This window comes from Hylaeus anthracinus, unplaced genomic scaffold (assembly GCF_026225885.1).
Source record: "Hylaeus anthracinus isolate JK02 unplaced genomic scaffold, UHH_iyHylAnth1.0_haploid 4, whole genome shotgun sequence".
Lineage (NCBI taxonomy): Eukaryota > Metazoa > Arthropoda > Insecta > Hymenoptera > Colletidae > Hylaeus > Hylaeus anthracinus.
The window spans coordinates 4,976,376-4,994,091 of record NW_026535289.1 but is presented as its reverse complement, the minus strand read 5'-3'; the positions used below and the strand labels follow the sequence as shown (position 1 = coordinate 4,994,091).

General features: G+C 32.6%; 1 protein-coding gene and 1 long non-coding RNA gene across 2 annotated transcripts in view; both read left to right on the top strand.

Moving 5' to 3' along the window:
• The window catches only part of LOC128894594 (uncharacterized), a 47,047-nt gene extending 32,460 nt beyond the window's left edge, over positions 1–14,587 (top strand). The window contains exons 2-3 of the long non-coding RNA XR_008461603.1: positions 13,661–13,773; positions 14,008–14,587. This is a non-coding gene — a long non-coding RNA (uncharacterized LOC128894594). The remainder of the gene's footprint in view (positions 1–13,660; positions 13,774–14,007) is intronic.
• Positions 14,588–16,292: 1,705 nt separating this feature from the next.
• Positions 16,293–17,612, top strand: LOC128894584 (uncharacterized). Its single transcript, XM_054156426.1, has 2 exons — positions 16,293–16,534; positions 16,639–17,612. Exons 1-2 carry the CDS (start codon positions 16,518–16,520, stop codon positions 16,976–16,978), a joined length of 357 nt encoding a protein of 118 aa, XP_054012401.1. The 5' UTR covers positions 16,293–16,517; the 3' UTR covers positions 16,979–17,612.
• The last annotated feature ends 104 nt before the right edge of the window (positions 17,613–17,716 follow it).

Sequence of the window (17,716 nt, the reverse complement as noted above, 5' to 3'; positions counted from 1 at the left end):
ACTGCGGATTTTATACATTTACGGAAGTAATACAAAAAATATACATAATGCATGACGAATATATTCTACAAATAATATAATTTCGTCTTTCATAAGTGCACACACCTTTTGGTTACGTTTAGCGTGTGTTTATTATGTTAGTTGATATCACGAACGCATAAAATCCACAGTCTAGTTAATATTAGTAATGGAATAGAATACAAGAGGAATAGAGGTGAATTTAAAGGAATATAATTTTATATTTTATATTTTATATATCTAGTTAGTACATTTACTACTAAATAAAATAACTGAATAAAATAGGGAAAAGGTACATAAAGATAAAGGAACCGATGTAAACGACAGTGTATATTAGAAGTTAATAAGAAGTTCTAATAATATTAGTAATAGAATAGAATACAAGAGGAATAGAGGTGAATTTAAAGGAATAATTTTATAAATGTTACGAGTACACTGCGGATTTTATACGTTTACGGAAGTAATACGAAAAACATACCAAAAATATACATAATGCATGACGAATATATTCTATAAATAATATAATAATAATATCATTTTATCTTTCATAAGTGTACACACCTTTTAGTTACGTTTAGCGTGTGTTTATTATATTAAGTTATATCATGAACGCATAAAATCCACAGTTCTAGTTAGTACATAATTGTCTTGGAATATCGAAAAATAATAAATGGTGGGTTAAAAGTTTATGAGACTAGAAAATTCGACTGCTAGCGTTCCACACGTGGCAACGTGTTGCGGCGTTCGTCCCGCGAAATCTATGTCAATGGGACGCGAATGAAAACGGCAAAAGGAAGATTTTTGTTATTGGGTTTCCTAGGAAACCCAAAAAGGCAGAGAAAGGTTGAAATATCGATCAACGACATTCCTGCTGAGAAAATGCGTGGAAGCATTTCTCTTTCAGATTTCGATCGAACTTTCTTTAATCCTTGGAAGCCTGATTTTCCGAATTAAATTTTAAAAAAATATCAATATATTTATTATTTGAACAATTTTCACAGCTGACGTTTATTTTTTTTTAACTTTTGTTCGAAAGAACATTATGCAATAGTAACATACATACAGTCAAATATTACAAACAAAGCAAAATCTCAAGTGTAGAATTCGATTTGAAAGTCCGGTATTAAATTTGAGACTTAGGACACTTGAAAATTAACCTCTTGAGGGAAATTGACTCATACGTCTACTTTTATATAAAAATTATCGTTATTTACGATTACGATAACTTTTAGAAATAAAAAAATATATAATATTAAAATGAGACATATTTGTATGTCAAAATCGATTTACAAATAAACATTGCTTTGGTTTCTGTGTATTCGATTAAAGCAACAACAAAAAACCATTTGAAATTCGTTCCTCAAGAGGTTAAATAATTTTTTAGGGTACAACCCTATGTGGCAGCATTTTATGCTTGCTTCTTATTTGTTAATTATAACATTTTTGGTGCCTACTTGAAAAATAATTGCACGATAAATTTTCAGTGTGTTTGCTAATGGCAAATACGGCACTGATTTGGAGGTGGACCACGAGGGAATCGGCAGAAGAGAACCTGCTTTCATCACGACACCTGTAGGCCCGTTATATAGGGTGTCTCGTATAATGCGTTACGAGCTGGTTTCTTGGAAACTATCGAAGATAGTCGAAACTATCGACTTTGTTTGTTATAAACCGAACCTATATGTACCGGACTTTTAAATCGAATTCCACACTTGTAATTTTGGTTGGTTTTTAATATCTGACTGTATGTATGCTACTATTGCATAATGTTCTTTTGAACAAAAGTTAAAAAAAAATGAACGTCAGTTGTGAAAATTGTTCAAATAATAAATATATTGTTTCAATTGTTAAATGGCATAGGGATACTAAACTCTCAGATTTTAATAGATATTATTAGGTGTACAAATAAGTTGGGCGCCTTTACACATATTCAGCTGTTTATTATATTTCAAATTGAAATTTATTTCCCGCCGATAGGTGTCTTAAAGTATTAGCTTTACGTTACTAAATTCGCTACGCAACTTTAACCAAATTAGTATATAACCTCGGAAAACAATACTTCGCACCATGACGTTTCAGAAAGAGCACATTAGACATTGTATTCTTTTTGGATTGGAGTTGAAGAAAAATGCTGCTGAGGCTACAAAAATGATCCTCATTCATGCGACATATTCTCCAGATATGGCCCCCTCAGATTACCATTTTTTTCGGTCGCTACAACACCACTTAGTTGATTCTTATTTCAAATCTTTCGAACAAGTCGAAACAAGCATTAATGAGTTTATTGAATAAAAGCCACCATCTTTTTATAGAAACGGAATCCGCCAACTACCCGAAAAGTGGAAGAAGTGTGTAGAAAGTAATGGTGATTACTTTGAAACATAACGTGTATTCCTTTTTCTTATAAATAAACATCGAGTATATGATAAAAAGGCAACGAACTTATTTGTACACCTAATATTTTCAAATGACTGTTAGGAAGCCACATCATTTTTTCTTTATAGAAGGTGGTATTAATCTAAATAACAAAAAATTAATGTCGCCTTTCATTCAAAAAAATTCAGGGGCCTCCTTTCTCTCGCTAACAGTCATTACAAAAAAAGTTGATGATTCCTGTTTTTTGATCGTAACAAAAATGAAATCGATATATTCGTTAATTTCTAAGGAAACAGCTTGTAACACTCTACACGGGACACCCTATATATACCAACACTCGAATACCACGATTACTTGTCAGAAATTATGAATGTGTTTAGTATGTACTGACGTTCGAATTTCTCGACTCGTTACATAACAAATATTTGATAAGAAGTTTTAAGTATTTCGTATCATTAAACTAATTTACGCCACGGCTAATTAAACGGTTACGATAAACAATTTTATTGTTTTTAACGACGATACAAGTAATTATATCGTGTATTTGAAGTTATAAATACGCGTGATGATGGAGGAGTAATATGACAATATATCAACAAAGTATGTTTTCTTGAAATTTTCCATTATTGGACTAACAATGTTCGGTATATGTACTGCCAAAGCAAGTACATTCTAATAATCTTTGAGATATGATTGCTTCAGAAGCGTAACGTCTACTATACATACGTCAAATAATATCGTTTCAATTGAAACCCAAGCTGCCCAATATATTACGTGATCACATTCCTCTATAATCACGTGCTATCGCACGATTTGACTGATTACCGATATTTTGTTCAGATAATGGCACGCTCTGATTGATTTCCACACAGCAGGCCTTGCCACTTTCGAAATAACGTTACTGGAAACACTATTTCATTTCTCGTTACTCCATTTCATGGTTACTTCGCTCTTCAAACACAATTACCACGTTCTATTTCACTAGATGACTTTGGAAATAATATTTACGTACATTTTAAATAATCTAACAATAAAATAATTAAATACTATTGGAGGAAATCAACTTGTTTCAAAAATGTAATATTCAGGATACTTCTAATTAATAAAATTAAAAATCATGTTGGTAAAGTACCGAGATGACTTTGAAAATAATATTTACGTACATTTTAAATAATCTAACAATGAAATAATTAAATACTATTTGAGGAAATCAACTTGTTCCAAAAATGTAATATTCAGGATACTTCTAATCAATAAAATTAAAAATCATGTTGGTAAAGTACCGAGATGACTTTGGAAATAATATTTACGTACATTTAAAATAACATAATAACGAAATAATTAAATACTATTAGGTTGTCCCGAAAGTTTCTTTCACGAGTTGCACTCAATTATTTTATGTGGTCGTGTTTACATAAATAGACAATCTAATTTCATAGATATTCATGGTGTAACAATAATGGAGCAAAATGAATCGTCCACAGTTCAGTAATGTAACATAAAACATAAACAAATGTACATGTATTACTTATTAATAAAGCGAAAGAAACTTTTGGGGCAACCTGATATTTGAGGAAATCGACTTGTTCCAAAAATGTAATATTCAGAATACTTCTAATTGATAAAATTAAAAATCATGTTGGTAAAGTACCGAGACGATAATGGAACAAATTAGTTTGAAAATTCGAAACCACATAGAAACTGGTTTTGTTGCGAGCTGCTCTGTGAATCATCGTCGGTTTAGGCTGAAGAGCATTGGAAGTTCAAACTGTATATTCGTGCTTAGAGGACTTCTTAGGTCGTGAGTAAGCAGTTTCCTTCGACGATAACCGGTGCAACTTACATTCCATGTTTGATGTTTGCTTGGGAATACATATAGGTTCGGTTTATATTGCTGCACTTATATTAGTCTACCATGGAGGTGCACCACGTGTGGTCGATTCTTCGTAGGGAAGCGGAAAGCTTTTTGAACTTACTGACCGTATGTAAACATGTTTTTTTCTTTTTAAATAAATATTCCTATTTCCCTCATGTAAATTCCCTCACGTAAAATTTAACGAAATATCTCGTTTACGGGAATCACATTGAAATTCATTTTTGTATTTACTCTTACTAGCGAGGGATTGTAAAGGGCGTTTAGTATTGTATTTTCTTTTTTAAACAAAACACGAGGTCGGTGATATAACATATAATAACAAAATGTCGATTAAATATTTCTACTTAAACTGAAGTTATAAATGATTGAATATAAGGGCACAAAATTTCTACATCTAATACAAATTAGTTAGTATAGATTGTACAGTAGTGATGGACACTTAAATGACATCATTCTTCATCTTCAATTGTTTTCATGTATGTATATTCATTTGAAAATTTTAAAAATCGAGTATATTCCCTATCATTCATGTTTTATTAAAAAAAAAAAAATAAAATACTAAAGCGTCTTTTAGAAAATCCTTTATTAGTAAGACTAGATACAAATTCACATAATTTCAATGTAGTCTTTGTGTATCCCTGTTATAGTGAGCTACAGATAATGCAACAGTAGACAAAAATAATTGAAAACAGCGATAAGGTTCGTATAAGCTATGAATTGTATCGCAAGGCTGCGTCTCTAATTACATTTCCTAACTCTAAAGCGTTAATTGTAATTTTTTAACCGACTTCGAAAAGGAGTTTAAGGAATTATTTTCTTTTTTTTTTTTAACTCTTGTAATCTAAAATGTGTAGAATAAGCAAAAGGTATTGAAATGAAACATTGCAACATACTAAATTTAAGCATTTCGTGTTCAATCAGAAATCATTACTGTTTCATATTGAACGTGTGTAATTGTACTCATACCAGAAATCATGTACTACTCGTGCAAGATTATCTCGAGCAAACAGATAAGTAACCGGTACGATATCCTTATGATTACGATGCAGTTTTTCGGTACCTTGATATCACGAGACGTTTCATTTATTTCCATGTAAAATTCCACCTCATTGCTATCTTATACAGGAACGAACAGAAAAAAATATTTCTATAATCACTTTTAATCTTCGATCTAATCCAAGCGTTGCTGTTATCGAACAGCATCCAAGATAAAAAAGACTATTTGTGATAAGTATGTATTTATGAAACATACAATTAAAAATAAAGAAATATGGTTAATTTCGGGATAAAAAAATTTGAAATGATGATATTCACAGAAAAAAATAACAGAACTATGTATAATGATTATCAAAGAATTGTTAATTAGAAATAACCTTGATACAAGTTTAGTTCTTAGATATAGATTCTTTGTATTTTTAAGTTAAACAGAAAAGATAAGAACACTTCAAGATGCAGAAAATTGTAATTTTTGCAGAGATTTGTTTACTGAAGAGAGATGTGTTAGTACTGCTGAAATTGTCATACTACTGTAGATGTACTATATTTTTGCTAACACTAACACGAGTTTTAATCATTTCATACGAGCAAGCTATTATATCAGTTATTATAATAAAATCCATATTTTATGGTTATCAACATTTTCTACCTCATAAGTCACAAATTTCATAGTTTATAAAATGTTGGAATAAAAAATTACTCAAATTGTATGAACTTCATTTTTCCATCTTTCATACGTCAGTATATACAAGTATTCCGATAATTTTCTTCTGAAAACATCACTCGGTCCCTCCCAGAGAGAGTTTGCTGACCCCAGATCTAATAACCATACAATGCACCCTTCGTTTTATAGGGATGAAGTTAGAAGCAGAGTTGGACAAAACCCAAGACTACGATTCCCTAAAGTTTCCCAGTACGTTTCTCTCGTTTCCTCTTTTAAATATTTCGTAACGAAGGAAACGAGACAAACGTATCGACAAACTTTTTTTTTTTTAAATACGCCCACGCATCGTTGTTCCAAAGGCTGGCATCCAGACGTTTTCGTGATCGTTTCGTGATACTTTTAATGAAAGTACAGTAACTGCTCTATTAGAAGACCTAACGTTGGATAATTTTTGTTTCATTTCCCTGTTTTCCAAACAATCACCAACACTATCGAAGAAAACATTTTCTTCAAATACCAACACTAACGAAAAATTCAAAAATGTAAAGAGTTGTAATAATGTGAACTGTTCCACATTCACAACAATTTCCTACGGATTATAAATATTATAATTCGTCTTCGATTAATGACTTCAAGGCGTTCGTGATTGTTTCGTGATACTTTTAATGAAAGTACGGTAACTGTTATTAGACCTATTACAAGACAAGTTGGATAATTTTCTCCAATTTACATTATACAACGTTGATGAATATTTCAGTTGGTTTTAGGCACACTTGGGTGCCATTTACTATACTTTTATAAAAACGTCTGGAAAAAGAATTATTTTCCTTTTTAAATGTCCTAATTAAAATCGCGAGTGACTCTTAGACTATTGGAATACCTAGCGTTGGATAATTTTCTCCAATTTACATTGCATCCTGTTGAAGAATATTTTAGTTGGTTTTAGGCACACTTGGGTGTCACCTACTATACTTTTATAAAAACGTCTGGAAAAAGGAATTATTTTCATTTTAAAATGACCCAAGTAAAATCGTGATTGGCTCTTAGACTAAGGGAAGACCTAGCGTTGCATAATTTTCTTCAATTACATTATATCCCGTTGAAGAATATTTTATTTGGTTTTAGGCACACTTGGGTGCCATTTACAATACTTTTATAAAAACGTCTGGAAAAAGGAATTATTTTCATTTTCAAAGGACCCAAGTAAAATCGTGACTGGCTCTTAGACTAAGGGAAGACCTAGCGTTGGATAATTTTCTCCAATTTACATTGCATCCTGTTGAAGAATATTTTGGGTACAGTTGGGTGTCGCGTTACGAGAGGCCCTAGTATTAAAGGGACCACCTTGGTGGGTCGTGTTGGCCCTATGGTGTTTCATGGCCGTAGGGAGATCGATGAGGAACGTCTGCAGCGGCCACCACGCCCAAACCGGGAGGGAGCGCCATGACTCACCCCATACAGAGAACCCATGAGGCGGGTGGAGACACCCCCGTGGCGCTGCTACGTGGCATTGAAAGTGACGAGCCACCGTGCAAATTCACCCTCGCATGCTCGTCATAGTTCGACGAACGTGTCACGCGAGCCCTGCTTAGGGACACACGGAATCACGTACGTCGACCTAACCCAACAACATAGATCAATTTAGGCCCAAAGACAGACTTGATTTCCACGGATCGTGGAGGGAGTGTACTTTCCGATTACTCATCGAAACGGCCGCGACGCGCCGGTCGGTTCCTCTATCTTTCGGGTGAAATCGAAATCGTTGTGTGATCAATAAACCCACCCACTTGCCAATATTAACCTCCTCGGACGTTCTGTACATGTACAGTGGGTGTAGAATGTATTCGTACACCGATCGATTTGTCAAAAAAATTTTGTGTGAAATTGTAGTTTCTCAACTTCTTTTTTTTATAATCAATGATATTTTCAATAGTTATTTGTCTTAATTCGTAATTCTCATTCAATTACATTGAAATTGAATTACAATGCAATTGAAATGTAGTCGAATTTCTTTTAAATATAATAAAGAAGTCTATTTCCGTTCATACATTATGAATTTATGAGTAACAACATAATCGGTACTGATAATTACTTCTTTGAAAGTTTCAAGTAGTTATTTATTCAGTTCAGTTATTTATTTCATACCTCTTAATTCGTAATTCTGAATTACATTGCAATTTAATCGAATGGAAGCCTCAAATTACAAATTACAATATCATTCAATTACGATATAATTTCTTGTTAATTTCGCAACTTACATAAATAGCTATTTTTTTTTTGTACTCTATCTATTCTAGAAATTTCCGAGAATATGTAGAATGTCATTGTTTATAAAAAATAAGTTAATAAATTACAATTTTACATAGCTTTTTTTAGAAATTGATCGATGTACGAATACTTTCTACACTCGCTGTATATACGTTGTAACCTGGACTTTAAGATCGCTCCTTGATAAGGGTGATCAATTTGTTGAAATGATAAATGTTGGGAACACGAGGAAGTAAAGATAAGTAAAGATCTTGGAATAGCATTTTTTTTAAATAATACAAAAATTCATTGACATTTATACGTAGATACGTAGTAGGCTCCACTGATGTCTAACAACCCATCAAAAAACCGAAAATCTAATACTATTTATTGATATTTAGTTGTGAATGAGTACCTGCTAGCTAACGATGCTTTTCATTTTCACTATTAAAAAGTATCGAGGGAAGCTCGTGTCCAAAACAACTTCCAGTGAGACAATTGTTTCTTGGCCTTGGCAATGACGTGCAATAATGTGTACTTCAAGAAGAGAAGTACATTAAACTGTGGCCTTTTATATTATAAACTAAACAAAGTCGTAAATTTATTAAATCTTTGTGTAGAATTCATCTACATTTGTAATGTGCAATGATGTGCAATTATGTGTATCAAGAAAAGAAGTACTTTAAAATGTGGTCTTTTATATCATAAACGAAACAAAGTCCTGAATTTATTAAATCCTCGTGTAGGATTCATCTACTATCTACTTGTTTCTCGAAAATAATGCAAGTAATCAAAATTACATATTATGTAATCATCACGTTTAATCAACATTTAATACTTCTCATATTCGATAATCTTACAAAAAAAACATTTGAATAACAATCGGAATATATCAATATACGAGACTAACCCGATGTATGACTACGAATCTTATCAATTTAATTTACCACTAAGATGCTCAACAATCTTTCAAAGAATCAACGTTGTTACACGACATACACGAGATACGAATTGTCGATGCAGATTTCATATAAAACTGCGAATCCTTTGTGCTTCTATTTTCGAATAATCGATCAGGAGTTCACCGTTGTTGTATTTCACGACACATACGATCGATAAGACGAACCTGATGCATGACTACGAATCGTACAAATTTAATTTACCTTCCATTTATTTATTTCCAAGTGGAAAGAGTGGTATTTTTGAAGAATTAGAGAATCGCACGCGAAACTTTTGCATTTTTTTCGCGCCAAGGGAGTGGCTCGATTTCGTATCGTATCTCATTGTCGCAGTCTCGACAGTTTAGCGAATAAATACGCCAAATAATCGGAAATGTTAGTCATGCGCTGAGCAATCGTTTTCGTTTCTACATACGTATGCCCATAAATGGAATTGGATCGTTTTCATCTTTATCAAGCTGTCGGAACGCGAATCCACTCGCGTTACAGATAAAACGCGATTAACTCTTCAATGCAATTTATGTATCAATAACGACCATATTTTTACATGAAAACCGCGAATTGAAATTGAATCGATAGGGTGTCACGGGAAAGGAGAAGTAGGTATCGATACGCGTGTCCATTTTATTTTATAACTAGTTATCGTGCGATGACCGAGAACACGAGCTAAAAATGAAGCAATCGGGAAAGAATATTCTTTCGTACGTAAAAATAATATCGGAACGTTTTAAACGGTGTGTTATTGTATTTCTTTTTAACGAATAGATAAAATTGTTGGACTATCAAAAATCGAGAGGTTTTTTTATTCGACAGATTTTAGAAAATTTCATAGGTTATATTTTCTGAAAGCAGACACTATTCAAAATATATCTGCGAAATTATATCGACCAATTTTTAGCTTTAAATATTTTTCTTTCAATTCCTTGTTTTCCAAACAATTACCAACACCATCAAAGAAAACATTTTCTTCGAATACCAACGCTAACAAAAAAATTCAAAAATGTAAACTGTTTCACATTCGAAGGATTTTAGAAAATTTCATAGGTTATATTTTCTGAAAGCACACATTATTCAAAATATATCTGCGAAATTATATCGACCAATTTTTAGCTTTAAATATTTTTCTTTCAATTCCTTGTTTTCCAAACAATTACCAACGCCATCAAAGAAAACATTTTCTTCGAATACCAACGCTAACAAAAGAATTCAAAAATGTAAAGAGTCGTAAAAATGTAAACTGTTTCACATTCGCAACAATTTCCTACGGATTATAAATATTATAATTCGTCTTCGATTAACGACTTTAAAGCGTTCACCGACATAACGACCATTTCTTCTCGCATCCTCGCAATTATCTACCCATAAAATCTGGTGAAACTTTGTTCAATAACCAACAAAGATACGCGCCAAATTTGAGGACGATCCGTCTCATACTTTCTCTTTAAAAAAAAAGATGACGACCCATTTTCCAAGACGCTAAGGCCAGAGTACCCATCGAAGGCTTTTACTATAAATTAAATCGCAACCAACGCGTTAAGTAATTCATATTCGAACGCGTGAACACGTTCCGTGGTCATAAATAAAAAAACTGCATAGAAATTATTCTTAACGAGGAGCTTTTTGGGTCGCGCTACATTTAACAGGCTGTCGAAGAGAAGTTGGCCGTGCACCCAAAGTCAATGACTTCGTGGCTTGGTTTAATTGACCCGACGACGGGATCTTTTCACGGCTTTAGGAATCAAGGCCAACGCCAGTTCGATGCACGTATATACGTGTCGTAGATGTACACACGCGTGTCTTTTCGCGAACGCGTCAAACGACTGTAAAAGAGTATAAACTGGAAGAATACCTCGGTTGTCTGGACTTTCCTCATTTAGCGTTACGATTACGAAACGCAGCAATTGGTGGTCGGGGAAATTGAAGTAGGACGACCGTTTCGTCGAAAACTTCCCCGGAGACAACCGGAGATTAGCAACATTTTAGTCGCAAAAGTCGTAGGTATATTCAACAATTTAAAGAAAAAAAAAAAAAAAAAAAAAAAAAACAATTGACGTAACGAAATATCTGTTTATACACTGTAGGAACTATAGTACAAAGAAAAAGAATCTTCAAATACAAAAGAAAAATGATAAAATAATATAAAGTTATAATAATATTTATTTTTATATACAGTCAGTCCCATAAGTATTCATACTCTCTATGTCTATTGAAGAAATTTTCCTGAATTAAATGGCAGGTTTGATGTTTCCAAATAATCTTTTCATTGTAGATACACACTCATGTAAAATTTATTTATGTACATATTTCTTATGGAAAATTTATTTAGTAACATCGAAACTATAATTTAATTTAACAAAATTTCTTCAATAGACATGGAGGGGTACGAATATTGTACATGGGACTGACTGTATGTTGTGAATTTTATGGGGCAAGACTTGACCAAGTTTCCAAATTAATTTTTCATTAGACATACGTAAATGTGCATATTTATATTGAAATATTTCTTTGGAAATGTCAAACCTGTGATTTAATTTAGACAAATTTCATCGATAGACGTAGAGGGTATGGATACTTATAGAACTGACTATATACATATATTGAACAATAGAAAAATAATTTTTATATAGATTCTTCAAATAAAATAATTATGTTGGAGCTACTATAGTACAAGCTTTTTTCGAACGATTCTTTAATCAAAGTAGCGGGGTTCTCGGGTATAGTTAGACCTAAAATAAACAACTAAGGATTTTCTTGTCCCACATGATAAATAATCGATTAAGGTCGAATATCAATTACGAGTGGATATCAATGACTGCCTGCTAGAAAGCGTGCGTATTCCTATCCTGACCCACTGACGACTAACGAATCTCGGAAATTGCTCGAGCACTGTAATTGCACGGAATGACATACAAAGTCACGTTTCCCAGCTCCGATTGTACGCTAATTTTCACGGAGAAATTCAAGAATTAACAATCACGCTATCAATTATCTTATCTTTCCGATTACTTACTGAAATGGCTGCAAATTGTAAAACGTTGTCAAAGTAACACGTTCACACAGGCAAAGACAAAGTTACGACGATACACTTTATAAAGACACATTATAATAGTCTAATCTTAATATTTTACGAATTTTTTTTCATCTGTTAATAAAGAAATTATTTTTTGATCATTTATACGTGAGTTAATTAATATTCATACTTATTGTAATAAGTATATGAATCACAAGGTTATTATATGTCTAGTGAACGTACTAATTTTGCCACATCTGAAATAATGTTCAAAATGCGGTTGTTTTTATTCAAAACCAGCAGTTTCGATCATTGGAAGTACTCGAACGTCCAACAGGATACGTTTTTCTTTTCTGTAGCTATTATTTTTAATAAAAGGCAAAGCGTTTTTCGTTCCTTACAGACCAATCAATTTTGTTTCTGTTTGTACATATGTCTTCGGTATGGACTCGCATACTCGTTGGTTACTTAATTAATATCATTTTCCATGGATATACAAGTTCCAGTACCATTTCTTTTTTAATTATTTTGACAAGTAATTTTGTCTTTTTTTCTTCGTTATTGCACACTTTTGCATACAATATTTCCATGTATAACTAGCCACGTATTTAATTTGGTTTTGGTACTAACAAAAAAATTAACTTAATTGCATTGATTGCAATTTTATACTAATTTATCAATTACGGTCAAATATATTGGATACGTCAACGGCGATATAAAATTTTTAAAATTCCAAGTTAATTTAACGAAGAAGCAATTGTAAGAATGAAAGTGTCGACAGTGATTCGATAATATAATGGAATAGAACATTTTTTGAAGCTGAAAGTGCAGGATAAAGTAGCCGAGTGTCTGCGAGGATACGGTTCCCCTTCCTGTGGTAAGACACGCGTTATCCTACGGATGTCGGTATCCTCCAAGATAAACGTTTCCCAGACGCTGAATGTTTCCGACTGCCTAATAAAGGCCCGTTTTCACTGACATACAATCACGAATTTGAATTACGCGATATCTAGTATCTCAATCATTGTGAAAATTTCAACGTAATAAGGATTACATTCACACCATTTTCTATTCATTCTATTATTATATATATAATTAGTGTTTTTCAACATTTTGATGTTTTAACTATCGATCTATTTAAAAAGAGTATACCTTGGAAAAAAACTTACCACATACCGTCTTAAATTATATAAATTTTCTATTCATTTTCCATTCATTATATTATATCTTCTATACGAATAGCGTTTTTCAAGAAGCTCACACGTTAACTACCCAACCTGTTTAGAAGGAGTCTACACGTTAAAAGAGAGTTTATCATACATATTACTAATGCGAAACATAATTTATGATACAAAATTAAAAATCGTGTTTTTCTGTTCGGTAAAAACGGACCTTAAGGCAGGGTTCAAGTTGGGTGGATACAATGAGTCATTTTCAGAAACATGTGCGTTTTAGAAACTATCTCAGAAACAAAAATTTATTTTTCTTTAAACTGTAAATATGTGCAATTACAGTTAAACAAAACCACAAGGCATTATAGAGGACAAACAGTCGGAAGATGAACAGTCTCCAAAAAGAAGATTGGCTGCTGTTAGTGAAAACATGGTGAAAAGTGAAAAAAAAAAACGTAACTATTGTTGTTACTAGAATTACTTTTAAAAAAATACAAAAGTGTCAACTTTTTAAAAAAAAGAAGTTCGAATTTTAGAATTATCTTCAGATTAGAATAATTTCAATCAATAAAACAAAAATAATTTCTACAGTAATTCTTATTAAAAGGCTACAGCTGTTTTAGTTCTTCAAATATAGTCATACAATTTAAAAAATGCACTTTTAATGGTGTATGTTTAAAATTTCAGAGTTTAGAGAATGCTGTTAATTAAAAGATCGCTATTTGAGTCCAAATAAACTGAAACCCTGGTTTAACGCTGGATTCTTTAGCGACTCCTTCTCCGTGCTACCGGGAAATCTTTAAAAATTAATTAAGCTCGTCAACATGCGTATCACGGTGTAATTGGAGCGACTCGGTCGGAGCAATAACTATATAACGAGGGTGCGTTCACGCCCACGTACTAAGCGGAGCATGTATAAAAGCACCAAATATGGACGGTTTGTACAACGCTTCAAATCTTTTACTATAAATGGTCTGCATCTATTAATGACACGCCAAGGGCATAAGTACACGCATTTATAGTCTTCTTACTTTCTACTTCTCGCAACGAAAGTTCGACGTGTCTGATTTAGGTTAAGTACGGAAACGAAAATAAATTCAATTATCTTGATATTAGCAATGTTACACAGATGACTCCGTTATAACGACATCTGGTCAAAATGTACTGAAATACAGGGTGTCCCAAAAATGTTGTAACACCTTGAAAGAGGTGGTTCAGGAGGTGATTTGAAACAACTTTTTCCTTAGCGAAAATGTTGTCCGAGGCTCCGTTGAGGAGATATTAACAGAAAACACTGACCAATCAGAGCGCGCGTATACCGTTGGAGCGGCCGCGGTCGCGTATGAGCGCAGCTACCTATCACGTAGCCTATGCTCCACCGGCATACGCGCGCTCTGATTGGTCAGTGTTTTCCGTTAATATCTCCTCAACGAAGCCTCGGACAACATTTTTCGCTAAAGAAAAAGTTGTTTCAAATATACCTCCCGAACCACCTCCTTCAATGTGTTACAACATTTTTGGGACACCCTGTACAATTAATCGTAACGTTCTTTGTATTTTATTTAAATACTCACCAATTACGATAATGCAGCAAAATGCGACACACATCTCGGTAACTCGATATCTTCTGACGTCTAAAGGAAAGTCAGAATTCCTTAACTAATTGCTGTTCGGAACTTCGTCTATACTTCACTGCTTCGAGAATGGTACATCAAAAGCGGGAACGAAACGAGAAAACGTATATTGAATGCCAATTGAACACCTCGAAAAATCAAATTCGAATTTATGTTTATCAGTTACTTAACGATCACGTGACTTACGCATTATGTGCCAGTCAGTGTTCTTAAAACGCTATAATTCCTTACGTAATTCGTTCGTATTGTATCTGTCCTTTATAAAAGGCGGCTTATGCCGGTTAAATGAATTTAGATTGTCAATAAATCTTTGATAAGAGATCATAAATCAATACCACACTACGACCATCGTTACTAGTGCAACATTGTACATATAACCTACACTTATTCTTTAATTACGATGTACGTAAGAAATTACAAGAACAGCGATTAGTATAAAACACTACTCGGCGACATTAATATATTCAACACTGAGTATAGTTTGCAAGGAAAAAAATATGTCAATGCAGATGATCGATAGATATACCTAACAGATTTCGAAATTAGCTGATTCACGAAAAAAACGTGTTTGCTTTTCAACCTAAATGTTCGACTAAAAATGATCAAAAAGGCATATAATTAATCAAAGTACTTAATTAAAATTATGAATAAACTTGTCTACTCGACAAGGGAAATGATTAGAAATCTGAAAAAATTTATACTCGAAGCAATAGTATGTTCCAGATGATTGGTTATGGTAATTTGTGCATATTTTATAATACTATCTATGACTACTTGATACATGCACTTCCGGTCGGTAACTGAATGATAGACGGTTATGAATCACGAAATACTAGTAATAGAAACTAGATGTTGCAGGTAATCCGCCTAAGATACCGAGAAATTATGAAATGTAAACTCGCCTATACGAGAGATAAATCACAACTACATGTAAATGAAAACAGAAATTATACACTGATTCATTTCTTTCGATTACTAAGTATTTTCTTATTCTGTTACTAGCATGTAATTTGTATTTTCTATTGTTCCAATGTTTTATAACTTGACATGATTCTGTTATTGCAACATTATTTCATCCATGAATTAAGAAATATAACAGAATTCCCCTTTTCTTTCGCTATTAAATGTTTAATTGTATCGTGAAAGTATTTTATGTAACACTTTTGTTGGACACATATGTCGCATAATACTTTCGAAATCATGCTGTTTCACTAGTACTTGACGATTACATTGATAATACATACTTTCATTTGGCTGTTATTTTCCTTCGTATGACGAGTTATTATCACGAATTAATATCCGAGCACCAGACAAAGTTACATTTAGTTCAAAACGTGTCGCTTACGCTCTCTGACAGTTGAAGACGGAACTATTGTTGGACGAGAATATCGGAGTATATTGCCAATTCGTGTAATCAAGCTTTGTTTTCGTCGTAAACGTATATTTTGTAAACTACATGGTGCAAAACGTTAATTCTTATAACAAAAGTTACCAAATCGTAATATGCAGTGGTTAACAAAATATTTATATTAAAACTTCCACAGGAAGTTCAGGTTAGCTCAAAGATGACTGGAGATAACAGGTTAGTTTTTGTTTATGTATTTGTAGAGTGACATAACTGATTTATGTAGTGTATAAGTGACCTTATGTATCATTATAATATTTACATTTGTCTATCATATTTAGAAAAAGGGGACGCAATGCAGAAGAGGAATCGAGTGAATTTATGCCATTAAGTAAAAGAATCAACAATCTTCATATTAATAACTTGTCAGGCATTCAAGAAAATGTGAGCGAGAATATGGAAACGGACTGGAGCAATAGGAATTTTTTGCCATCGCCAAATTATTCAGATCGGTCTCAAGGATCACCCTCGTACGATGGATGTAGTTCTAGCCAAAGTAGCTATACAACCGAATATAAACCTCATCTTGATGCTACAGAAAATCCTTTCTATTATGAAAGTAATAAGTTACTGTTCTCTTTATATATAGAACGCGTACAAAGAACATCTGACTCGTTTTGATACCCCTATTTTCAGATTATAATTACTAATTATAAAGCATTTTTTCATTCCTTATCGATACATTTGTATTAACGTTAAATCATTTCAAATCTTGGCAGGTATAATGTTCAGAAAGTTTCTAGTACCGGTTGACACACAGTTTTTTATTATTCCAATAATAATACATAGGTCAAATAGAAAGACATAAACTAAAATTTATGTAACTATAATTGAGTTTATAATTCTAATAATTATTGGTAATTTATATTACATTATAATATTGACATAAATACTGTATTAAATTACTGTTTCTAAGCGATTCGTCGTTGTTTGATTATATTTTTATTATAAACATGTACTACATTATAAAGTATTTTGTGATTGCATAAGTATGGAATGATTGATATTTAGGATAACAGAGGCTGCAAAATAAAGGAAATACATATAACTTATTTTATTTATTTGTATCGACTATGTGTTATATTACAATGATGTACTTTGTAAAAAGAAAGTATAGATTCAAAAAATTATGAAAGAAATTTGCATCATCGGTATACACCAAGGATGATTCAATCATCTTAAGAACAGATCTGTAATGAAAGAAGCTGCATCCTGCTAACTTGGAGAAAGAAAATATACGTGAGTGTTTAATCGATTGATTGTCTTTATACTAATATTCAAGTTTATTCAATTTAATCGATGACTGACCGACGTTTCACTTGTATCTATTTCTACCGTGATCGGACGAATGATTTAAAG